A 25,513-nucleotide genomic window follows, 5' to 3' on the forward strand; every position below is an offset into this window, starting at 1 on the left:
TCTGAGCGGTGCTGGACTGCAAAGACCGGTTGTATGTCTGGTAGGTAGTCTGCAGGTGCCGCTGGTGAAATTGCACACCGGATAAAAAATGCCCCACCCTAGCCCAAAAAGAATGAAAGTGGCGCTATTGGAGACCGCCCAAGGCTTTGACTGTATCCGTGTCCTTCTTGATAGATTGTAACTCCTCGTCTATGTGCTTACCAAACAAGCACTCCCCATCAAAGGGCAAATCTAAAACCTTGGCCAGTACCTCAGGATGAAAGGTGGTTGCTTTTAACCATCCCTGGCGACGCAGGACAGACGCTCCTGTCATCTGTCGAAATGTAGTGGATGAAACGTCCAAAGCTATCTCCGTGAGCTCTGAAGATGCTCTTTCTCCCTCCAAAAGAATAGCTTTTGCCTCCTTTCATCCTTTGGTAGATTTGCCAAGAGAGTAAAGCTGTCCGACCACATCTGCCTGTCATATCACCACAAAATGGCCATGGCATTAGAGGCTCTAACGGAGGAAGCCGCCAAAGCAGAGAACCTCTTCCCAATATTGTCTAGGCGACGACCCTCCTTGTCTGGTGGGCCAGTCCAGGGAGATGCTGGATTCTTGGCTCTTCTCTGTGCTGCCTGCATGATCACAGAGTCCGGCCTCGGGTGACCAATGAGGAAGGCAGGCGAGTCATCTGGAACTTTATAATTTTTATCCAGTTTTGGAATAACCGCTGGAACGGAGGCAGGAGTCTTCATCAATTTTAGCCCTTCTTGCCATAGAAAGTCAATTATAGGAATTCCTCTCACGAAAGTGGAGTGCCTGGTTTAAAATCATATAAACATTCAGTCTGTTTGGTTGACATTGGTAAATCAAAAAGTTTGGAAGCCCGCTCAGGAAGGTCATGGAATCCCCCATATCTGCCAGATGGGAATTCGCAGCAGGAGTGTTAGGAGATGGTGGGATAAGGGGCTATGTAGTCATTCCATTCATCACAGACATCTGTCTGTTTGTATCTTACCTTCTTCCATCTGAGCATCCTGAGTATCCTCCGTGATGACTATAGGAGGAGGAAGGCTCTTCTCATTTGTGGATTTGAGAGTACTTTTGCCTGGAAGAATAGCGGGTACCTCCTGGGTAGGTAAAGGACTCTGAGGAGCATTTGTGTCTGGAAAACGCTGGTAATAATCATTAGGCATGTGACTGAGATCAGACACCAGGGATATTGGCATGTTCATTGATGGTTCCCTGAACTGACGACGCTCCTCCTCTGTCATCATACGGATAGCGTTCCTGGAAGGATTCTTGCCTCTGCATGACGGATGTGCCTCTTTCCTTAAATGAAAATTCTCCTGCCAGACAAGATGGATCACTGCCCTCAATGTCATCATCAGAATCCTGGTACTTGACCCTTAACTGCAATGGACTGTATGCAGGGCCAAATATACCTTCATCCTCTGACTTTTGGAAGTCCAGAAGCCGAGCAGGAGGTAAAGGAGATATCTTTGAGTAATCCTGGATTTGCCTGTGCTGAATGAGACTGAATCTTCCCTCTAGCGATAGTCCCGTCGACGGCGCAACCGCTGATGCAAAAGTGTTGGTACTGTGGACGGCTTCCGTCTGCGGGTACGTCATCGCCCGAACCGTCGACCGCGAAATTCTCTACTGTGACTTGTAAGAAAGTGGCTCTGTATATACTGGACCAAAGTAAGGTACAGTATACACAGAGTCCACCGTCCCTAGAGGTATGGCAGAGGCTAAAGTTCGATATAACCTTACTCTCTAAAGCGGTAGCTTGGTCGAGCAGTAAGGCTGTATCAGAGGACAGTGTAAAGCAATTGTTGTACACAGTCAGCAAATGGTCTCACACACTCAAGAACTGAACTCTAGGCCAATTGTTTTGTGTATAAAAATATATACTTACAAAGGTGCAGGGTTTTTATTCTCAGGGACTATTTGCGCTCCGCTATGTTCCTGATAATTGCCTGTCGGGCTGGATAGTTTAGTGGTGCCACAGGAAAGGGGAGACCCTCCCAACCCCTTAAAAGCTGTTGCTCGCGCAACACCTGTACTTTGCAAAACAACATCCTATGCACACACAATTAGGTTAGACACTGGATAATACAGTTGTAAGTCAGGTCAACAAAACAATAAAATTATTTTCCACTTCTTCTTGTATGAGCAATTCTTTCTTTATTGCACGAGCTACAATGCGCCAGCCGACACGTGTTTCGTCAGAGTATTGGTCGCTAAAAATATATAGTTGTTTATTTTAGAACTACATTAGGTATCAAATACTTTCTCAGAATGAGATGTTGCAATTGAATACTTTCAAATAGCAACAGACTTTTAAATGCGCCTACAAAATTTGATGCAGGTATCGCCGAAATCAAATTTTGTAGGCGCCGGTAATTGAACTTTCCATAGCGAGGATAAGGAACAAACAATTTCCCTCGCCCTGCTAAAACATTCAATCCATGTAGGACCCTCGTCTAAATTAAAGAGACAGAGCGCTACTTGGATCATCTAATTGAGAGAACATTTTCTTTAACCACTATATTCTCTCCAGAAAGCAACCTTCAAGTAAAGTATCCAAATATCACCCTTGTCTGAAAATGCCTTGGCAAGTTTCAGGAAGCTCATCAGTCCTGATGATGATCTAAAGTTACATAGATCGAAACGCCGTCGACATACCCAAGGATTTTTACTCTCTCTATTGTATATAATTGTTTTTTAACCTTGTTTGTTGTTGTGTGACAGTCCGTTCACTTTGTTCACTTTTGTCACGTCCTGCACCATACTATTCACCTGAGCACCTGAAAATACAGTATAAGTACAAGTATTTATGTATATTCAAAAAAAGAAAAGATCAAAATAAATAACTTTTTCTACCTATACCTACAGCTTTTGCTCCCTAGCGTTTATTGAATACTCGCTACCCATACCTGTCCTCTAGGACCTAATCAGGCCAAAAACTGAACCATTGTATTTGAAAAAGCATCCTGGGGGAGGAGGCTTGTTTCAGGCCCCCAAGAGCGGCAAGCTCTCTACACAGGGGTTCAGAAACATGTCTGGTGGTGGTAGCCACGCAGTCAGGACACAGAGCTGGTTAGGTTTCATGGGGCATCTCTAAGATGCCTTCTGTCGTGCATTTGGCATTAAATCCCACACAGGCATCCGTGTGGGTTTAATGTGCTGAGAAGTTTGATATCAAACTTGTCAGTCTTCAGTGTAGCCATTAAGGAGCTGTGGAGTTCGTAATGACAACCTCCCAGCACCATATACTCTTAATGGCATCACTACACTTAGAGTGCCCAGGAATGGCCCTGGGTACTGTAGGGGCACAGGGCTCATGCACCTGTGCCCACGCCACTGGCATAGTGCACCCAGTTGGAGGGGTGACTGAGGTATGCCAGGGCAGTGTGTTTGTGGGCAAGGCACACAGGTATGTGTGCCATGTCGACTCTGTTTAGTTCTGCACCAAGACACTCAGCCTGCAAAGGCAGTGTGTGTGTGTCTGGGACAGGGCCCCTAAGGGTGGCACAATGAGTGCTGCAGCCCTTAGGGGTCTTCTCTGGTCACAGTGCCCTGGGTACCATTTACAAGGGACTGACATGTGGTCAGAGAAGCCAATTGGGTTTAGGTTTCAACACAGTTTTAGGGAAGGAACACAGGCCCTGGGTACCTGATTGGCAGGAAACCAGGGCCCACTCAGTCAAAGTACATTAGCAATTCAGCAAAAAGTGGGGGCATACCATGCAAGAAAGATGGCACTCTCACATGACTGCCTCGTCGACAACGACGTTGTTACCGCCGTCAAAGCTCCCATCATTGTTGCTGCAGTCGACATCTTAACCGTCGTCGTATCTGTCAACGGTGAGGGAAACTCTGGCTTTCTTGAGGGGAGTGAAATCTTCGACAACGACCCCTTTGACGGTCGAGAAGATTGGTCTCAGAGGAGTCAGAGAGGCAGACTCAGGAGCTAAAGAGGGTTCTGATGTCCCTGACTGAGATTTCCTGTGTTTAGGCTTAGATTCGTCCTGGGATTTAGACCTCTTAGAGTCCCCATGATGTGAAGAGGGACTGCCATCCTTTCTTTTCTTTGAGGAAGAATGAGCCTTCTCCTACGGTTCAGACTCAGAATCTGAAGCAGCCTTTTTCTTCTGTAGCCAGAGTAACAGCATACCCTCCCTATCTTTGACGGTTTTATCTGAAAAAGTGCAGCAATATTTGCATACACTGAGTTTGTGGTCAGGGTAGAGGCAATACAGACACTATTTGTGGGGGTCTTCAGAAAATAGCCTACACTTCCCACAGGTCTTACAGAGCCTAAACAGCCCTTTTTCAGGCTCTGGCATTTCAAAGGCAGGAAGGTCAAAAGAATAAAATCCAAGGAATACCTTGAGAGCAGCTAAAGCTGAGACTGGAGGTCAAAAGTTGTGAGGAAAATACTGTATCTGAGAAGAGAGCTCGGGGAGACTCCCTATCACATGACGTGCAGTAAGAAATCTGAAGTATGGTGGCTCTGTGGGGAAAGGGAACTCTGAGGTCTCAGCTGTGATTGGCTGAAGTTTGGATGTTCTAAAATTAGGCTGAAAATTTACTTAAGTGAGTTTTCTGTCCTATGGAGATCTATGGTAATGTTATATTACTGCTATTTCTTATGTTACTGTGGGACTCTTACCATGACAACGGAGAAGGTTCGAGCATGTGTATCTATAAAAGATTCAATACTGGAGAATCTGGTTATATCTGCTCACTTAATTATGCTTGGGTGCTAGTGTTGTGCTTAGGAAAAGATACTCAACTTACGAGTTACTTACCTTCGGTAACGATGTATCTGGTAGAGACGTTGTCTAGCCGCAGATTCCTTAACTTCGAATATCTCCAGGCGTCAGACTGGTTCCGGAAACATTTTTGCAGCAGCATCCCTGCACACCGGGGGACGGCGCCACAAGACCACGCCCTGACGTCGTCCACGTACGTGACGTCAGCGAGGTCATATATGTCCCTCCCGGCGCGCGGACATCAGTTTTCTTCAGAGAAACTTTTCCACAGCACAACGGGGCCACCAACAAAAAACTGTGAAAGTATGGGAACAATGTGCGAGGGATGAAAAATCCATGAATAAAGGAGGATGGTGCAAGACACCATTGTTAAATACAGAATTAGACACTGTCTACATATAAGTGAAAAAGCTGTGAAAAGAATCCCGCGAAGCGAAGACCCTTCCCCAAGTGCAACAAGGGAAGAATTTCTCCAACAGACAGAAATATACTATTACCATGTAGAACTGTGCCGTCCAGCAAGAACGGAGCTCAGAAAAGAACATTCCACTGCAGGAAGGTATGAAAAGAATGGCACTTCTCCTATAGTAATGGAGGTCTGAAACCGAGCTCAACAGATCCCCAAAGACCAGGACTATAGAGGAGACAAGAGCCCGGAGTCAACGGAGAAGGCGGGAAGGAGGGAAGGCAGCAGGAGAAGAAAAGAAGAAAAAGATTAATCTCCTGATGATGGTGAATCAAAAGACACCATTTTAGGGGGGGGCGTGGCTAGCAGCCGATGATGGCGGCAGCAACCTAGAGAGGCTCCCGTAGCAAGGCGGCTTCCCGCAACAATCCGCATGCCAATCCGCGCACTACTCAGTCCGAAGAGGGTGTACTGGGTGCGGTGACCGAGCGGCACCGGCGCAGAAAATTTGGGAGTGCCTGGACCCCGATTTCGGGGCGAAACTTCATCTCCGTCCCTTGGGCGAGACGGGCCTGGTGACACGAGGCGAGCATCGGTGTCAAGTGAATCCTGAGGCCGGGCGGAAGTTCATCCTCCCCGGCGCAACCATCCGGAAGTAGCCGACGACGCCATCGCCCGACACCTTTGGCTGGCGATCCTTCCCCACCGGCTGCTCTACCCCTCCCGTGGAATACACGGTGACGCTGGGCATCTGTGCCCCTTGGCTGCGCTCGACGCGGACCGGAGGTCCTGCACGGCACCAGACGCCATTTTGCTGAACTGGCCGAGGCCGCCAAGCTCCGCGGCGGCCGGCGACACTTGCATAGTACCAGCGGACGTTGGCATCCCACCAGTACTGAACCCCCCCTGCATTCCCTTTTCCCCCCCCCGTGGACAGCGACGGACCTCCGGCCCGTTCCAGCTTGGACTTTGTCTCACTGGACAGCAATGGCGGGGAAGGGACAGCGGCAGAATGCTGCTCAAGCGAAGCTCGGGAAATATGCCTATGAGGGCCAGTCGGCCACACAATCTGAGCAGCGCAAATCATTGGGGAAGGGTTCTGACAATGACGGCGCAAAAAAGGCCACGCTGGACGACGTGCTACGGACACTGGAGCAGGTGCAGGCCACGGTGGGTTCGACCGCGGCGGAGGTTACCCTGATCAGAGCCGACCTCCAGAAAATGAGCGAAAGGGTGAAGCAGGTGGAGGTAGTGACCAAATCTTTGATAGAAGACGTTTCGGACCTGCAGGTGGCAATGGAGAGGCTGCAGGCGGACAATAAACTTTTGAAAAGTAAGCTGGACGACCAGGGGGGGCGTTCCAGACGCAACAACGTCCGTATTTTGGGGGTCCCGGAGTCTGAAACAAAGGGGGCCATGGACCTATATGTTGAGGACCTTATAAAGACCAAACTGGCCCCGAAGGGACTATCAAACTTCTTCACAGTAGAACGGGCCCATCGGGTCCCGGGCGGGACGCCCACCCCGGGTGCAGCTCCGCGCCCCATCCTGGCGAGACTCTTCAACTTTCGAGACCGCGATGCAGTCCTCCAGGCCGCTAGGGTGGCACCGCCCATCCAAATCCAGAATTCAAGGATTTCATTTTTCCCCGACTACACGGCGGAGGTCACCCGCAAGAGGAGGACTTTCCTCGAAGTTAAAAAGTCGCTTCGCGACCAAGAACTGCCGTACTCCATGCTGTTTCCGGCCCGGCTACGAGTGGTAGCGGATAAGAAGGTCTGGTTTTTCGATTCAGCAGAGAATGCCAGGGAATGGCTGGATGGCTGGCGCACAGTGGACCGCACCTCTAACCGTCGACGCAACAGATCGGGGGGGACGAGCCGGCGGGGCTCCCGCTCCCCATCCAGGACCAGCGAGAATGGATCACCACCACAGGACCAATTGGGAGCGGCTGGCGGCAAATGAAGATACCACAAGGGACTATCGAGTTACTCCTGAACTCTACTCCCACTGATTCTCTACTGAGCCGTTAATGGACACTGGCCCGGACGCCCGAGGGCTGCAAAGGGACCGCCTGCTTTGGGGGACACTCTCCCCCGACGTGCAAGTACTCTGTTTCAGCTATGGGTTAAGCGCTCTGCTAAGTTGGGGTGGCGGGCAGTTTTGAGTCCGTTTGGCAGGGAGGCAGGGTGGGGGGTGTTGGGGGGGGGGGGGGACTTGTTTGGTTTTACGGGAAATTCATGCTATCGTCTGAACAATGTAGAATGTACTGTGCTGTTTACTGGAACGATGTTGGGAGGGTGGGCCATGTGCTGCGGGTTCAGGCCCCTGAGTTTCGATGGTGGTGGGTGAGCGGCGTAACGTGATGCAGGCGGGTGAGACGCGATTGGGCGGCTCCTCCCTCAAGCTTCTGGCATGGAACGTGCGTGGATTGGGTGATAAAGTGAAGCGAGGCCTTGTTCTGTCCGAGGTCAAGCGACATAAACCTGACCTCATACTCCTTCAAGAGACCCATCTAAAGGGTACTGCCACCAAGGCCCTGGACAGGCGGGGGTACTCAATGTTGGCCCACTCCGAATTCTCCACTGGGTCCCGGGGCACGGGTATCCTGCTTAGAAAATCCTCAACTTTTATCACCATTTGCACAAAAACCGACTCACAGGGCTGTTTTGCGGCAGTGAGTGGTCAATGGGAGGGGCGCCCCCTGACAATAGTATCAGTGTACATCCCGCCGTCCTTACACTCTGTGATGCTGCCTGCCCTGGGCGATTTCCTACTGTCCCTCCCCGAGGGTGACACCTTGTTGGGCGGGGACTTTAATTCCCCTGCCGACCCACTACTCGACAGGTTCCCCGCACCCGCTCTCCCCGGGGGTCCCTCCAGATTCCAAAGGTTCCTTGAGGCGTTGGGGCTGGTAGACATATGGCGGCACGTCCACCCTACATTACGACAGTACACCTTCCATTCCACCGTCCACAATAGCCTGTCCCGCATTGACCACTTTCTGGCGCTTGGGGATGGTTTGCAGCGCGTAGAAGAGGTGCTCATTCACCCAAGGGGCATTCCGGATCACTCCCCACTGACTCTCACCATTACTTCACAAACACGCTCACGCCACCGCGTCTTCCCGATGCATGCCTCATATCTTAAGGTGCCGAAGGTCCGGAAAGCACTGCAGACCGCCACAACACATTACTTTATGGAGAACGAGCCTACCGCAGCCTCGGCTGAGGTGCTATGGGAGGCCTATAAGACTGTCCTGAGGGGGCAAGCCATTAGCTCCATAACCTCGTATAGGCGAGAACAGGCGGCGGACCACTCGGCGCTCGAGATACGACTGCGTGACGCAACCGCAGCCCATGAAACGGACCCCACTGACGACACACTGCATGCGCTCACGCTGGCCCGGCGTCTCTATACAGACCATGCTCGACACATTGCCCAAGGTCACATCACTGACACACAAAACCGAGTGTATGATTTGGGGGACAAAGCAGGGAAAATGCTGGCCTGGCTAGACAAAAGAGGCGGGAGTGCCAAGGGGATCCAACAGGTCAGGGATGTCCTGGGGAACATTCACACGGACCCAGCTCGGATAGTAGAAGAGCTGGCTGCCCACTTTGAGAAAGTCTACACCCCGGAGCGGGACGTCATGGCCATTGCGGCCCAAAGCGCACTGTATGATCTGCCCATCCCGGCGCTGTTGCCCGAGGCGGCGGCTGAGCTTGAGACGCCTTTCACTGCTGACGAACTGCGGATCGCCATTGGGGCCCTGCATACGGGCAAGGCGCTCGGACCAAACGGCATTCCAATTGAATGGTTCCAAGACCGCACTGCTGTTATTAGCCCATACCTGCTTCGAATGTATGAGGAGTGCCGTACGGCGGGGGTACTCCCGTTAGACCAACGAACAGCCACGATAGTGGCTATCCCTAAGCCTGGCAAACCTCCGGAGGACTGCTCCTCATACCGCCCTATATCCTTACTCAACGCAGAAAGTAAAATCCTGGCGAAACTGCTGGCAAATCGTCTCCTGCCCCACCTCTCTGATCTAATTCACCCGGACCAGTCCGGGTTCATGCCCCACAGGAACACCTCACTCAATCTACGACGGGTGCATGGGGTGTTGGCCAAAACGGATGAACTCGACGAACCAGCGGCCATCTTGGCCCTAGATGCCAAGATGGCCTTTGACATGGTTGAATGGGCTTATCTCTTCGAGGTTCTCCAGTACATGGGTTTCGGCCCTGTTTTCATATCCTGGATTAAACTGCTGTACACTATGCCGGTAGCGCATGTGGTGGCGAATGGCCACATTTCGCGCTCCTTTCCGCTCAAACGCGGCACTCGGCAGGGCTGCCCTCTTTCCCCCCTACTATTTGCACTGTCGCTAGAGCCCTTGGCAATCCGCATTAGGACCACCCCCTTGCTCAAGGGGATTCAATGGAGGGAGGGCTGGGAGGACCGCATTTCGCTCTACGCGGATGATATGCTTGTATACCTGACGGACCCTGACCATGGCATCCCGGCTCTTTTAAGTATCTGCAATGCCCACGGGGAGGTGTCGGGCTACACAATTAATTGGACTAAATCTGAACTATACACCCTGGCGGGCGGCCCACCCGCGGTTGGCTCTGATTGCCCCTTGCGGTTGGCCGGCACGTCCTTTAGATATCTTGGTGTTCATGTTACGAGTGACCCGACGGAATTTGAAAAGTTGAACCTGGAGCCGCCGCTGGACCGCCTCAGGCGAGATGCGAGCTTCTGGGCAGGATTACCGCTAACGATGCTGGGTAAAGCAGCCCTCTTTAAGATGAAATCCCTGCCCCGCTTTCTGTATATTCTGGACAACACCCCCTTTGCAGTGCCCCCCAGGTACTTCAAAAGGGTGGCGGCGGTGGTCACTAGTCTACTATGGCACAATCGCCCGGCACGGATAGCTCACGCCAAGCTCTGTAAAGGTTGGTACGAGGGTGGCATCGCACTCCCTAACCTTCAACTTTATTATTGGGCGGCTCAGCTTAGACCGATTCATCAATGACTGCATGCATCACAGTCGGACCCTGCATTCCAGGCGGATCGGGCCCAGCTAGGGGCGGGTACCCTGCTGGCCCCGCTCTATGACAAGCGTAAACTCAGGTTGTTGAGGGGGCCCACTAAGATCACAGTTTCCGTCTGGCACGCAGCCACCGCTGCGCTAGGCTGGAAAGATACTATCACTAAGCTCACCCCACTTTGGGATTCACGTGCTCTGGGCAACCTTCGGACCAGCAAGGGGTTCTCCCGCTGGGATGACATAGGCATCTCAACAGTGGGAGACATGTGGGACCATGGGGCTGTCATCACGTTCGACCGCCTGAAGGAACTCTACGAAATGGGACCACATGAAACCTATCGGTATGTTCAAGTGCGTCATGCTCTGCTGGCGGTTATTCCGGTGGGGTCAACTCTCCCAGAGTCGTCCCCGCTAGAGGATCGCCTCCTAACTGACTATATGGTGGAGAAGGCCACCTCCCTTACCTACCGGAAACTCCTGAATAATTCCCCAGACCCGCTAGTGCCTCTTAAGGGAAAATGGGAGCAGGACGTGGGGGAGATGGATGAACACGAATGGAACGAGGCACTGGCATCCCCTAAAGAGGCGGGCATATCCTCTAGAATGAGACTCATCCAACTCAAGGTTCTGCACAGGACATACTACACCAGGACATTGCTTCATCACATACAGCGAGCCCCTGACCCCTTCTGCTTGCGCGGCTGCGGGGAGGAGGGCACACTACTCCATACACTCTGGGACTGCTCCCTCATACAAACATATTGGTGTCAGGTCATGCGCACCGTCTCACAAGTCCTAGAGGTCTCCGTGCTTCCAGAACCACGTCGCTGTCTTCTTAATGTGTGGGAACCAACTGACCTGTCCCGACATGGTCGCCTCTGGGTGACGATTGGTATGATGATGGCGAAGAGGGACATCGCGCAGCGTTGGGGGGTGGCAGATCTGCCGAAGGCCTCCCAATGGTGTGTGAATATGGATAGGACCATGGTCACGGAGCGGGCGGTGTATTTATCCAGGGGGTGCCCGGCCAAGTGGAACAAAGTTTGGTCCCCGTGGAATGTTTACCGGGGTGAGATTTGTGAGCCACTCCCTGAAGGGGACACACTGGAGTCGGATGAGGACGAGTGAATGAGAAGGGAGGGCATGATGGTGGGAGGAGGGGCTGCACTGGGTGGGGGCGATATAACAGAATGGGGCAATTGCTACGGTATTTACCAAAATGTGAAAAGCGCAATTTGAATGGACTCAGAGGCACATTTCCACCTGAATGGCATTCAGTTTCCTGTGTCGATGGCAACGTGATTTCCCGAAGTTTGAATGTTTTTCTTTTTTTAGGTATTAAACAAAAAACGAAAACCTCATAATTTGGCGCGGACCATTCGCAACTCCTTCTTCACAATTTCCTTTCGGTGCTTTATCCTCAAGTCCTCACGACAGCATGTACTGTGTTACTGCATATTTATTGCTTATACGCTATGTTAGCGGCCGGCCCGGTTGGGTTGTAGGCGACGTGCTGTGTACTAATCTGTGAAGACTCAATAAAGGTTTTCAAAAAAAAAAAAAAAGACACAATTTTACAGGAAAGAGGGAGTCAGCCGCCTATGGCAATTCTCAAAAGGGCACACCAATGTGAGCACCCGTGAGAGAAAAAACAATAGCAACCGAAAGAGGCCGTGGAGAACCCCACTTGGCAAGGTCCTCGCAGAACGGGGAGGATGGGTGGGCGTTAAGGAATCTGCGGCTAGACAACGTCTCTATTAGATACATCGTTACCGAAGGTAAGTAGCTCGTACATCTGAGACATCTAGCTGCAGATTCCAGAACTTAGAATAGATACCTCAGCCATACCCCAAGGGGGAGGTGGGTCTGCAACAGAACAACAGAAAGTGCCTAAGCACTGAGCTGGCAACAGAGTGACAGACAATGGGGGAGGCTGTGGCGGAACAGCCAGACAGCAACCCAATTAGCTTGGAAGAGCAAAAGATAACGGGAGGCAAGCAATCTCAAAAATGCCAGAATAGTGCTACACCATACCCGCATAAGCATGAGATGTAGAAACGGCATCAACCATATCCCAGAACAAAAGAGAGAGCGAGAGAGAGTCCCGAACGAAGGAGGAAGAAGGACCACTCAGCTTAATGGCGCACTATGTGAACACCAACCAAAGGGTGAGGAAAAGAAGAAGAAATGCAAACAGAGCCTGCCAGGCTAGCCCGTGGAAGGAAGGCCGGAGAGGCTACAGCCAGACAGCAAAGGGCAACAGGTAGAAACTGAGCAATGTTTCAGAAGTGCAGGCGGGAACAAGAAACATGCCAAGTGCACACCCAGTCACCAAAGGGGGAACAGGGGCGAACAGTAACAATCTGAAGCCCGATGATGCGGGCCACCACCGAAACATGCACAGAGCAGACAGCCACAGAGACAACAAGGTGGTGTAGCTAAATTAGGCATAGGACTGCCCGACCAGGCACCTTAAAGACTAAGGTGAGAATTAACTCACGAAATACAGATATGCAGGGTGTAGACCCTAGGATGACTAACATCAGAAGAGATGTACCGCTGGCACAGCTAATATAGTATCGGATGATACCTAATGAAAGGGGCACATACGAAGGAAGTGTCGGCAGAGGCACCAGAGTACCAACAGGCGTAGAAATGGAGGAAATAATCTCAAAATTCGACCATATCCTCCCGACTGGGAGTAAAAGTAACCCTTGTCCAGAAAAAGAGATATCGTTCAGCATCTGAACACCAATAAGGGAGCAGTGTAAAGCTGGGGAACAACCCCAGGGTGTGCGACGCAAAAGGGACCCTATTGGCAATCCCGGGTGCATGACTGAAAAGCGCTCTGACACATGGAGACATTGGACCAGACTTCACAGCAGCAAAGAGAGGTGGAGATGTAGGAAGAAGAGTACCCATGGCAACCGGTATGTGTGGGTGTGTGTGTGTAATTATATATATATATATATATATATATATATATATATATATATATATATATATATCAAAGAAAGGTAAACTAGCAACGACCATGCAACATGGTAGTTATAGGAGCACACCTAGTGCATTAATGGCAGGTGGTAGCAGCATTTAAAGCGTGATAAACACCATGAAAAGGAGAGTGAGGCATATAAGCAAGACGACCCATGATGTATAGAAGATAGCGCAGAAGTCACAACATTGAACACCGTACAACAGCAAGATAAGAGCACCAGGGGACACAGAGCCCAAAAGGATCTCCAAGCCCACTCGAGACATAGCTATATAATAGCATACAAGTACCCCACATGGGGTATGGCACACCCCAACCAACAGGGGACACCTCTTAAGAAAACCACAGTCAGAGGACCAGACACAACAATCTGTGGCACACTGCCACAGTAGGCTTACTGCCAGCTCAAAACGCATAAGTCATCTAAAGGATGCTAAATGAAAGGGTAAACACCCCAGACCATGCGAAAAGAAGATGGGAGGCTTACTGCCAGCTCAAAACGCATAATGCATCTAAAGGATGCTAAATGAAAAGGTAACCCCAAGAACATACGCCTGAGGAATACAGGTCTAAGGGGGAGGGCAAAAACCCGCAAGGAGGCGTTGAACAGCCAATTCTGCATGGGCATCAAACAATAAAACGCCAACAAAGGGTAGTTCAATAAGTCGTTCCAGGATACTTTCCAGGAAGACGCTATCCCGCAAACATGGCACAGCAAGGCAACCGAACCAGCCATATCCCGGCCTAAGGAATCAGCAGTATCCAAGGCCGAGCGGATCGTAAATTCAGCAAGGTTGCGACCATCCTGGGGAAGATGAAGGAGGTCAACACGACGCCTTCAGAGGTGGCGGAAAGCAGAGACTCTGCAGACTCCCACACGGCAGAGGTAGCCTGAGCCAGGACACACACTGTATTTAGTGACTGTAGGGCAGCACTAGTGTAGGCAAAGATGTTCCGACCCCAAGACTCAAGCCATCTGGAGTCCCGGTAGGGAGGAAGCATTAACTGAGGCAAGGAAGGGAAGCCAGTTTGCAAAACAAACCCTTGCACGTCAGGGTGGACAAATAAACACACTGGATTATGTGGAGCAGGACCGTGGCGGTGCATGACGGAACGAGCCAACGGATCAACGGAAGCTGGCCAAACCCAGGTGCCCAAAAGGGCATCATAAAGAGAATCTACAATGGGCAGAAGCGGCTCCACATTTCCTGACCCACGGTGAACATCAAGCAGAGGATCCACAGACAAGGGTACTGAAGGGGGCTGCATGTTCAGAAAACGAGTGGCCAAGGAGTCTACTCTTAGAAAAGCCGCACCGGCCTCGGTAGCCCTCAGTTGAGGGGACAGCAGCTCATCTGTAGCTGAGGGCTGTAAACTAAGCCTCCCAAGACACTGAGGGTTCGACCAATGACCAAAAAAAGGGAGCCCCATGGACGAGTCCTGATGGGGCTCTTGAGGAGGCTGGGATCCTGCCAGGTCTACAAATTCTAAGGGGAGCACAGGCAAGAATATATCCGGCGTCGCCAGACTTGAGGGCGATGCCAAACTATCTCCAGAAGCTTCCGGAGAAGAGTCAACAACCCGGCGTCGATGTGGCGCCAAAACGACTTTGGTCAGCTGTGTGAAAGTGCCCTCTTTATTGCATGGTATGCCCCCACTTGTTGCTGAATTGCGGATGTGCTTTGACTGAGTGTGCCCTGGGATCCTGCCAATCAGGTACCCAGAGCCTGTGTTCCTTCCCTAAACCTGCATTGAAGCCTAAACCCAACTGGCATCTCTGGCCAGATGTCAGACCCTGGTAATTGGTACCATGGATACCCAGGGCATTGTGACCAGGGAAGGCCCCTAAGAGCTGTGGCACTTATTTTGCCACCCTTAGAGGCCCTGTGCCCTGACAACCACACACTGTCTTTGCAGGCTGCGAGTCTTGGCGCAGAACAAAACAAAGAGTCGATATGGCACTGTGTGCCATGCCCACAAAACACTGCTCTGGCATACCTCAGTCACCCCTCTAGTTGGGTGCCCTATGCCAGTGGCGAGGGTACAGGTGCATGAGCCCTGTGCCCCAACAGTACCCAGGGCCATTCCTGGGCACTGTAAGTGCAGTGCTGCTATTAAGAGTATATGGTGCAGGGAGTTTGTCATTACGAACTCCACAGCACCATAATGGCTACACTAAAGACTGAGAAGTTTGCTATCAAACGTCTCAGCACATTAAACCCACACTGATGCCAGTGTGGGATTTAATGTAAAATGCACGACAGAGGGCATCTTAGTGATGCCCCCTGAAACTCGACCAACTCCCAGTGACCTGACAGGGTGGCTACCTAGGCTGCCACCACCAGACATGTTTCTGGACCCCTGGGTCAAAAGCTTGCTGCTCTTGGGGGCCTGAAACAATGCACATCCTTGGACGAGGTGCCAAGCCTCCTCCCCCAGGATGGGCAGGGTTCACGAAGGAGAAGCTTCAATGGCATACCGTCTTTGTGAGTCTCTCCAGACCACTTGCTGAACTCAGCAACTGGTCCCCACTGGTTCTACCCCCCACTTTGTGCTGGAGAAAAAGTGAGGCAGAGGTGTGCCCACCTCTGCCAACTCCACCCCTAAGGTGGGGGAGGCGAGGTGAAGCACAACCTCGAGTCCCCGCCATCTTGATGATGGCGTTACCCAGCCAACCAGGGACAGGCTCTTGCCCCCCCTCCCACTGGAGAGTGGCAGAATAGGGGGTGTGCCCACCCCAAGGAAGGGACCCATTTGGCCCTTGCCCTTAACCTACCTGTAACGCCCCTAAATGTAGTATTAAGGGGCTCCATGAACCTTCCTTCCTTAGATCCAGCAACAACAAGAAAAGAAGAAGGACGAGAAGCCGTGCAGGGCTAACAAGAGGACGACATCCACTGACTTGGCCCCAGCCCTACAGACCTGTCTCCCCTCGAACCTGCGCCTTCGAAACCCTGGCATGTCCAACGGCCACCAACCTCAAAAACCCCGGAGGACCTGCCTGCATTCACTTTCCAAACTGTTTCTCCTGTGAACACCGGACGTGTTTAAACTGCAGCTTCTGTGCCAGCCAGAAACAGGGAATCCAGCACCATCTATGCCCGGCCCGTGTTTGAGTGAACAAACACCATGAGGAGGTACCCCCAGCGATCCTAACCCGAGATCCAGCGATCCCTGGCCTGCCTCAAGACGCCAGCAGCCTCAGTCCAGAGGACCCCCCTCGACCAGAAAGGGTACGAAAATCAGACGTCCAAAGGCATCCCTGCACCCGATGCCCCACGGCCTTGTGTGCCCAACCCAGCGGTGCCTAACCATCCCTACTTACCCCTCAGTGGTGGTCACTCCTGGAAGATCCACGTCCTCGAGCCTGCAGCATTTCTTTGTTTCGGAGAATTCCCATTGAAATCAACAGGGCACCCGACCTCAAAACAGCACCCTGCCGGTGATGAGGAGGCCGGAGGACGTGGCCACTCCGACCGAGACAGGCGAGCCGAAAGAAGCTTCATCCGGTGCTCTCGCCGGGACTTCGGCTTGCGGTGTTGGCAGGCGTTGCGTCTGTCGAGTCGTAGTGTTCGCGTAAACAACACATACAAATAAGAAGTGGGTCCGTCGCAGACATTTGCCGAGAACAGAAGTATAAGTTTTAAAGCCCGAAGGCATCGCAAACTGTTCCAGACGCGAAGCGTCAAAAGAGGCCTGAGAGGAAACGCTTACTCCGGATCCGCGTTGCACGCGGAAAAGAAGGAAACGGATGTCAGCAAGCCGGGAGGGACTTATATGACCTCGCTGACGTCATGTACGTGGACGACGTCAGGGAGGGGTCGTGTGGCGCCGTCCCCTTTGGGCGCAGAGGTGCTGCTGCAAAAATATTTCCAGGTCCAGTCTGACGCCTGGGGATATTCTAAGTTAAGGAATCTGCGTCTAGATATCTCTATCAGATATTAAATCCCGTTGATGGGTAGCCCGTTAATCTGAATTTATACAAAGTCTGCTGTGTGTGGAATCTTGGTGTAGGACATTGGATTATTATGTAGTGGGGTTGTGAGATCTCACCAAGTAATAATGTGAGTCATTCTTAGGTCCAGTTAGGTTTACAAACAAAACTTGTAGTTCAGACCTGGGCAGCTGGCACAGAGCAGTGAGGCTCATTCAAGTGGACAAGTGTAAAGCATTTAGCAATAACAAAACAGTCAATAAGTAAGACAAGCATTTACAATGCAAAGGTCTCGCCTTTGCAAAAGTTAGAGCTGTTGGCATTGTAATGTGTTGGTTTTGAAAACAGATAAATAAATGGCATCGTTATTTACAATGCCAATAGCTTAATCTTGCAAATGTGAGAATGTATTGTGCACTGAGAGGAACATAAGGAGGCATTTGTGCTGAGAGGGGCAGTGAGGAAGTATTGTGCATTGAGGGGGGCAGTGAGGAGGTATTGTAAATGTAAATGTAAATTGATACTTGTATAACGCACTACTCGCCCGCAAGGGTCTCAAGGCGCTTGTACGAATACCGCTGTGGAACCCATTCTGGCTTTCCCTGTGAGGCGTCCACTCCTGGGCACCCCCAAGGTGGAGGCCAGGCATCCTTAGCGTTGTGGGGGCCGTTGTGGAGATTAAGCAAGCTATTGCCCAGAGTTGCAGAGTGGGACTCCATGATTGGAGTAGGCACCGAGGCGAGAATTATCAGGTGCGTGGAATTTTTGAGCCCAAGACCCGCCGAGGCGGGGAATTGAACCCTGGTCCCGGGCTAGACCTCTGCATCAGGGTCTGCCGCTCTAACCATTGAGCCACACTTCTCCACTTGTGCGTTGAGGGTTCAGTGAGGAGATATTGTGCACTGAGGGGGGCAGTGAGGAGGTATTGTGCACTGAGGGGGGCAGTGAGGTGGTGTGGTGCCAGCACCTTTAAATCACAAAACTCTAAAGAAAATTATTATTACAAAAGGTGCATCGCTGCTTGACCTGTGAACAATAACCAGCACTGGAGTCCTCTTTCACCTTCCACTACTGCTGCGGATTCACATTACGTTCCTAGTTTGTTGTCTCACCAGCTTAAGAAACGGGAACGCGTCTCTCTGCAGGCCATGATCAGCGGTCCTCAGCTAGCCTCTACCCTGGTGTATTTTACATCACGCTGTAAAATAACCTAGGACAACTTGTAGGCCTTCAGACAAATGAAACACGGAATAGCTGAGTGGAAACCATTTTTCAGTTTGCATCAAGAATAAGGACAGCTATTGATGAAATGCTGGGATGTGTTCAGAGAAAATCTATTCTGCTTAGGGCGTCGGAGAGAAGGATCCATTTCAGGAATGCTTAGGGGCTGGCAGTGAACGACAGTTGGAACAGCAGGACAATAAGGGTAAAACTAAGGGGGGGGGGGAGAGCTGGGTGTGCACAGGGTTGTAAGGGGGTACAACCAAATGTGGCAGAGCGGAGGAGTGTGCAGGGTGGTAAAGCGAGTACAACTAGCCGTGGCAAAGCTGGGTGTCCGCAGGCGGTAAGGGTGTCACTGAAGGGCGGTTAGGTATGCAATGCACTAGGGGCTTTGTTGCCGAGAAGCCCTTACCTGCTTTCTGCAGCTCTGTCCGCAGCCCCTCCGGTCTGTCCCAGTTGGGCTGCCTGTTCCGTCCCACAGAAGATCACCAGGAGCTCTCTTGCATGCTTCCCATGGCTTCGGCAGTGCTGTGACTGCAGAGGGATCTTCCCGGTCCTGAGAGTCTCGGTCTTTGGCACTCCAGCTACTCATGCCTTGACCCTGGAGCGGGGAATTCATCCTGCACAGGGTTGGCCACCATCGCAAACTAGCAGCCTACAGTCAGCAGGGTCGGCCGAATCGCACCATTACCCCACGACCACAACATCATCAAACCTGGCTCCGCCCGATGACATCACACGGGACCAAGTTCTTTTTTAGTAAACAACATTTTAAAGAAGACGCGTGGCATTGGTGAAGCGTGCGCGTAGGTGCAAATATATGGATATTAAAGAAGCCATGTGGCATCATTGCAGCCGGTGCGGTGCTGTTGTAAATATGCAGCCACATGTTGGAAATGAAATATAAAAATTAAAGCAGCCTGTGAAGCCGATCAGACGTGTGGCGCTGGGGAAGCGGGAGCGGTGAGCGGGCATGGTGCTGTTTTTAAACAAGCTCATCAGAGGTCCGTGAACTCTGCTGCTTCAGTCTTTTGGCTCAGCAATACCGGCGTGGTCTGCGGCTCGCGCACTAGCTCGTGAAAGTGTGGTAGAGTGTGTAAAGAGACGCGCGCGTTCACAGCCCGTGTCTCCAAAAGTGCGCGAGCAGCCATTGTCTCCTATGTGTTTGGCAAGCATGTGCACCTCTCCTGTCCCACTTTGCTAGCTACCAGGCGACTAAAAGTCTTGCTTACGCAAGCAGCGCCATGGCGCTGCATCGGTAGGCGAGACCTAAAAAACGACAATACAAAACTGACACTAATTTATAAAAAAGTGGATTTTTTTATCCTAAAATAGACGTCAAAACTTAATGGGTTCTGAGCCTATTGGCCAGAACAACTACCAGTCTCCTCTTGGAAGGGTCACAACGGTTGGGGGCTTAACAGAGAGAGCACTAATGTCCAGGCAGACAGTTACCTGTCAGTTCCATTAGTCTAAGAGTCCTCAGTGCACTCTTCTCCTTTACCTCAGTCCAGCAAAGAGTGGTCTGGGGACATGAGCTGCCAAAGAGATGCGTCGAGTGTTCAAGGGCCACTCTAATATCCACGAGCGTCAGGGGTGTACTCTGGCTTCACAACTCGATCTCCCACATGGCAAAAGTGATTTACAGATCCAGTACCACTGTTCAACTGGTCTCACGTTGACAGCAGTCTCAGAGGTCGCTTACAGGTAAGCAAATTGTTTTGAGGGGGTGGTGGCGGGGTCATGGCCACTGACTTCTGCTATGGGTCACCCAGTCTTGGGGACACCTCGGGAAGGTCAGGTCTTTGTCTGCAAGCAGGAACCTCAACTTCTACTGGTGGTCAGGCGTTCCTGAGCAGCTGGGTGTGAGAAAGTGCCTCTTTATGCATTGTTGCCCCAACGTTTTGCTGAATTGCTAATGTACTAGGACAGTGTGCGCCCTGGGCTCCTGCTAATCAGGTACCCAGGCCCTATGTTCTTTCCCTAAAACTGCATTGAAGCCTAAACCCAATTGGCATCTTTGGCTACAGGTCAGCCCCCTGGTAAATTGTACCACAGAAAAGGTCTCTAAGGGCTGCAGCACCTATTGTGCCACCCTTAGAGGTCCTGTACCCTGACACTCCGGGTACAGGCTGCCTGTCTTGGTGCAGAACAAAGTGAAGTCGACATGGCACACAACCCACTGCCCCGTCACAGGTCAGCCACCCCTCTACCTGGGTGCACTATACCAGTGGTGAGGGTACAGGTGCATGAACCCTGTACCCCTACAGTGTCTAGGTTCATTCTTAGACATTGTAAGGTCAGTACTGCCATAAAAAGTATGTGGTGCTGGGAGTTAATCATTACGAACTCCACAGCACCAAAAAGGCTACACTGAAAACTGAGAAGTTTATTATCAAACTTCTTAGCACATTAAACCCACACTGATGCCACTGTGGGGCTCAATAAAACAAGCACATAGAGGGCATCTTAGAGATGCCCCCTGAAAACTAACCTACCACTAGTGTCCAGGCTGAGTGGATGCTTTCAGCGGCCACCACCAGACATGTTTATGGACCCCTGGGTCAAGAGCCGGCTGATCTCTGGGGCCTGAAACAATGCACATCCTGGGAAGAGGCGCCAAGCCCCAGAATACCAACTCCCACAAACAAGTACTTATATGCAAACCGTTAACTTAATTTCCTCCCACAGGATTGAATTGACTGCTTTTCCTTGAAAATCGAGTTGGTTTGTATGAAACGTTAAAAAAACTACGTGTGTACAAAACTGAATTACTTACCTTTTGTCTAGGAAATGTTTCAGTGTGATATCTAGGCATATCATACTGATTAGCAGAATTGTAATCCGATAAGTAACTTGCACAGTAATCTGTAAAGTAACTAAAAAGTAATTTTGAACTGCTGACTTACCTGTAATTCAACCAACTGCATTTGAACCTGCATTCAACTGCAAACCCTTGGATAAGAGTTTGCAAAGTATTATTTTACTTTCCTGCACCAGGCTTGACTTGGTTCTAGAAATAAAATAACTAAATAATATTTTTTATACAAATAAATTGGTCCGAGTTTAGTCTTTGAGTGTGTGACATGGTTTCTTGTTGAATGTGTACAACATATGCTTATCACTACCCTCTGATAAAGCCTTACTGCTCGCCCATACTAATACATATAGAGAGTAAGGTGCTATCTACTTTTACCTCTGCCTACCTTTGGGGTTCGACTGGACTCACTATACCTCATTTTGGCATAGAGTATAAAAGCCAACTGCCTACAGGAGTCACATATATTACAATTTAATTTGGGGAATGAGACCCTGTTTCGCTTTCAATTCTTTGGCAATGCCTGCTGCACAATTGATTTGGAAAATAATGCTCTCAGTGCAGAATGGTCTTTGGTTTTGATTTTCAGCCCTGTGTTATAGACTAAATTTACTGCCATTAAGTGGTAAGTCAGTTTGTGACAAAGCTGCTCAGTGGAACAAAAATAGTTTCCCTTGTAAATTAAGGGTAGCTTGTTCAGTAACAGTTTAACTAGATGGGGGCAGAGGTGGAGATTTTTTAGCAATTTGCCCAACTATGGTGTGAGAGAAAGGCTCACTACATGGAAGAGAACCAAAACCAACCTTGAAGGTAGTTTGACAGATTGAGTCACTCACAATATCAGACTGGTCTTGAACAGCATCAATGTAATATGCACATTATACACTACATCCAATATCAAACTAAAAAGCACAAAAAGACTTGTGAATGAAGCCTTATGTACACAGAGATGTAAGCTAGTTATTCAACTTAGTCAAACCCAATAGTGCTATGTGCCCCTGCTATAAACAAAACTATAGCAGTGTAAATTCAAAACTTACTCAGTTGAAAGAGCTTAGTGAAGAATTTAAGGACACGATTGCAGAATTTTGCTGAAAGATTGACATTGGCTGTTGACATCATGATCTGGACCAGCTCACCACTGCAAAAAAATAAGCAATTAACATTTAATTGCAGAATTCTCATTCAAATCAAAATATCAGAAAATGAAGGTGTTACTTACTCTGTAAGCATGTTTGTAGCATGCAGTGCTGCATATTCACACACTGTGCATTCTCCTGTCATCTAGTATTGGGCTCTGATGTTGCAGTTCTTTTCTTCCAAGAAGTTGTGTGTCACAAGATGCGCTGCAACTCTTGCCCAAGTCAACAATGTGCATGGGACCTCACCCCATGTTAAAATGTTTTTTGCATAGTGTGTGAGATGATGTATTGAGTGTCAACAGAGCTTAGGTTGGAACACCTTATATATTGTGCAGTTTAAACTGAATAATAACTGAAGAGCTGTTTTTTAAATGCTCATGGGGGCGCACCAAAATGAAAGTCCAAAGAGAAATAAGTAGAAAAATGTTCTTTATTTATCTTTATCCAGCTAAAAAGCACATCAATAAAATATGTAGCGAGTTCAGCCAACGCGTTTCACTCCCTACCAAGGAGTTTCTTCAGGGCGCTGCAGATCTTTTCGGTGTGTTGTGTTTGAGAGTTCCCTCTGTAATCACACTAGTATTTCTCCAGTCATTTCTTCATTCCGACATGGCTCTTAAAATTCTTTGAAGTACCTCTCTTCCCTTATCTTCTCACGTTATCACGGACTTTATATATCTTTGTCCTAAAAGCGGTTCTGGTACTCCAATATTAACCCGTCCCTGGCTGTATTTGTTCAAGGTGGGTACAGTGCTGTAATAGCAGTCGTTCGGTTTCAGCATCTCGGCATGGCTGGTTCCACTGAAGAGCTCTACAATCATCACATGATTCCAGGAAGAAGGGTGGGTGCAAATTAATATACAGCATGAAAAACTACGAACAGATCTTTAAAAGGTAACATTTTCCGTTCGTAGCATGTGTGGCTTTTGATACACATGCTCTGCATTGACTGAAAATGAGTGCCCTCTGTAAACAGTAACTTGCAAGTTGTGGACAAACGTTTTCCCATTGCCACATCAGAGGCGCTTTTAGTGGGTCTACATGCTTCCCGCAAAATAGTCATGCATCTCTGAGAAAGATTTAGATAGTCTAACTCGAAGACTTGTGGTGCTAGATAACTAGGTTAAGTTATCAGGGATTATGGTGTCTATATGAGAAGGTCTGGCCTGAGCAGCTGCTTTTCATAGGGGCTGATGGACATTTACAGGAGCATGGAGTACTAGTGCTGCCTGGCCCAAGTGGGAGACATGGGGATGAGCATCAAGGACGTTTTGTCTCATTTTCATCACTACGTATGGCAGGAATGGGTAGAGGATAAAAGCTGTAGGCAAACATCCAGGACCAGTTCAAAGATAGTGCATTGCCCATGGGCAACGGGTGTGAGTAGTTCGAGGCAAAGCTTGGGCATCTTGCATTTACAGACGGGGTGAAGAAATCTATTTTGGGGGGGGGTGCCCCAACACAGGAAGTACACGTGTAGAACTTCCAGATGGAGTTACCACTTTTGGACTTGTTAATGAGCCCTGCCGAGCAGGTCAACACAGAAGGTGCTCTGCTAGGAGGTGTATGCCAAATCCCCTGCCCTGGCAGCTGGGGAAAGTGTTTCCTTTTTTTTTAAGTAGTACATGACTGTCATGTGGACAGTCATGCAGACTACCTTTCCTAGAATGTACTTGGAAGCTTTGAGTGTTGAACATATGCTAACAGTTCTAGATAAATTATGTGCTAGCCCCTATGTTCCTGTGCCTACACACCCCTGCATTGTCATGGTGTTGAGATGCACACTCCAGCCTGAGAAGGAAGTGTACTTGGTACTTGTCACATGTGGAATCTGGTCTGAGAAAGGCCTGAACTGCAACAGGTTGATGCCATTCCACTGATAGAGAACGGTGAATGATGGCCTTTGCCAAAAACATACCTTTCCACTGTCTGTCATAGTGTGACCTTTGTGTCGGAAGACACGCTTGTAGGGGGCACATGTGGAGCCGGACATGGGGAACACTGGTGATGCACAAGGCAAGAAGGGACATGTTGGTCCTGGCCATGAAATGATTGGGCTCAATTAGAGGTAGTAGCAATGCCAACTCTTAGTTTGGGTAGCCATTGCCGGGACTGTGTTTAGCACTGATCCCAGAAAGGGTTAATTCTGTGGAGCTTCGGGAACAGAATAGCCATTCCTAAAACACTTCCCTGGGGGAGACAGGTTACCCTAAAAATGGTGGTAGTGATGGATATCACATATTGGGCATGGGAGATGTACTGATGTCATATTGCAGACACACTATAACATACTGTATATTAAGCACGTATACACTTCAAGGGACTGTGAGGTTGCTGAAAATGGCTGTTAATGACAATGTGCGATGGCAGTTGTGTTTTGTATTCTTTCTTTCTTAAGAAATTAAAAATCAATAAAATGTTTTTGAAAAAATTCTGTAGCGCTTGAATGAGAGACCTGGTGTCATTTAAGTTGATCCCCAAGTTGTGGAGAAGGGAAATCCTAGAGTTTAGGCTAGGCATTGCTGAATGATGTTGCACTTGTTCTGGTGACCCTAAAGCACAAGTTACTTACTTGTGTAACGATATATCTGTAAGAGACATTAGTTAGTGATGGATTGCTTACCTTAGAATATCACCAGGCGTCAGACTGGATCCGGAAAGCTTTCGTCAGCAGTACCCCTCCGCGTCGATAGGCGTCGTCGCACGGCTCCGCGTGCGTCACATTCGCCGAGATGACGTCACTGGAGCTACTTAGACACGCCCACGCGTGCTGACGTCAGTTCTGTACCCAACTTCCAGCGACAGGAACGCAGAGCATGCAAGAAACTGACCACTGATGCACAGAAACTAGGCCCCGAAAGGATAACCTTAACCCTAGAAATCAGGTCACAGAACGGGGAGGATGGTTGGGGCGGTAAGGAAACTATCACTAACTAATGTCTCTTACAGATATATCGTTACACAAGTAAGTAACTTGTGCATCTGAGAGACACGTTAGTGATAGATTCCTTACCTTAGAACACATACCCAAGAAATACCAACCCCGGTGGTGGGTCAGCTAACCAAGATCACACCAGAAAGTCCCAGAGAACAGAATGGCCAAAGAAGCTGTCTCTACGGACTGGACTGTCAAGGCAATAATTCTTTGTAAAAGTGCGCAACGAAGCCCACGTGGCA

General features: G+C 49.8%; 1 protein-coding gene across 14 annotated transcripts in view; it reads right to left on the reverse strand.

The window, feature by feature from the left end:
- The window catches only part of UBR4 (ubiquitin protein ligase E3 component n-recognin 4), a 1,723,360-nt gene that overhangs the window by 1,364,160 nt on the left and 333,687 nt on the right, over nucleotides 1-25,513 (reverse strand). For all 14 annotated transcript variants that reach the window (XM_086921716.1, XM_086921718.1, XM_086921717.1 and 11 more), the window contains exon 12: nucleotides 22,235-22,335. In XM_086921716.1, the coding sequence (XP_086777842.1) occupies nucleotides 22,235-22,335 (101 nt within the window). The remainder of the gene's footprint in view (nucleotides 1-22,234; nucleotides 22,336-25,513) is intronic.

The sequence above is a fragment of the Lissotriton vulgaris genome, chromosome 5 (assembly GCF_964263255.1).
Source record: "Lissotriton vulgaris chromosome 5, aLisVul1.2, whole genome shotgun sequence".
Taxonomy (NCBI): domain Eukaryota; kingdom Metazoa; phylum Chordata; class Amphibia; order Caudata; family Salamandridae; genus Lissotriton; species Lissotriton vulgaris.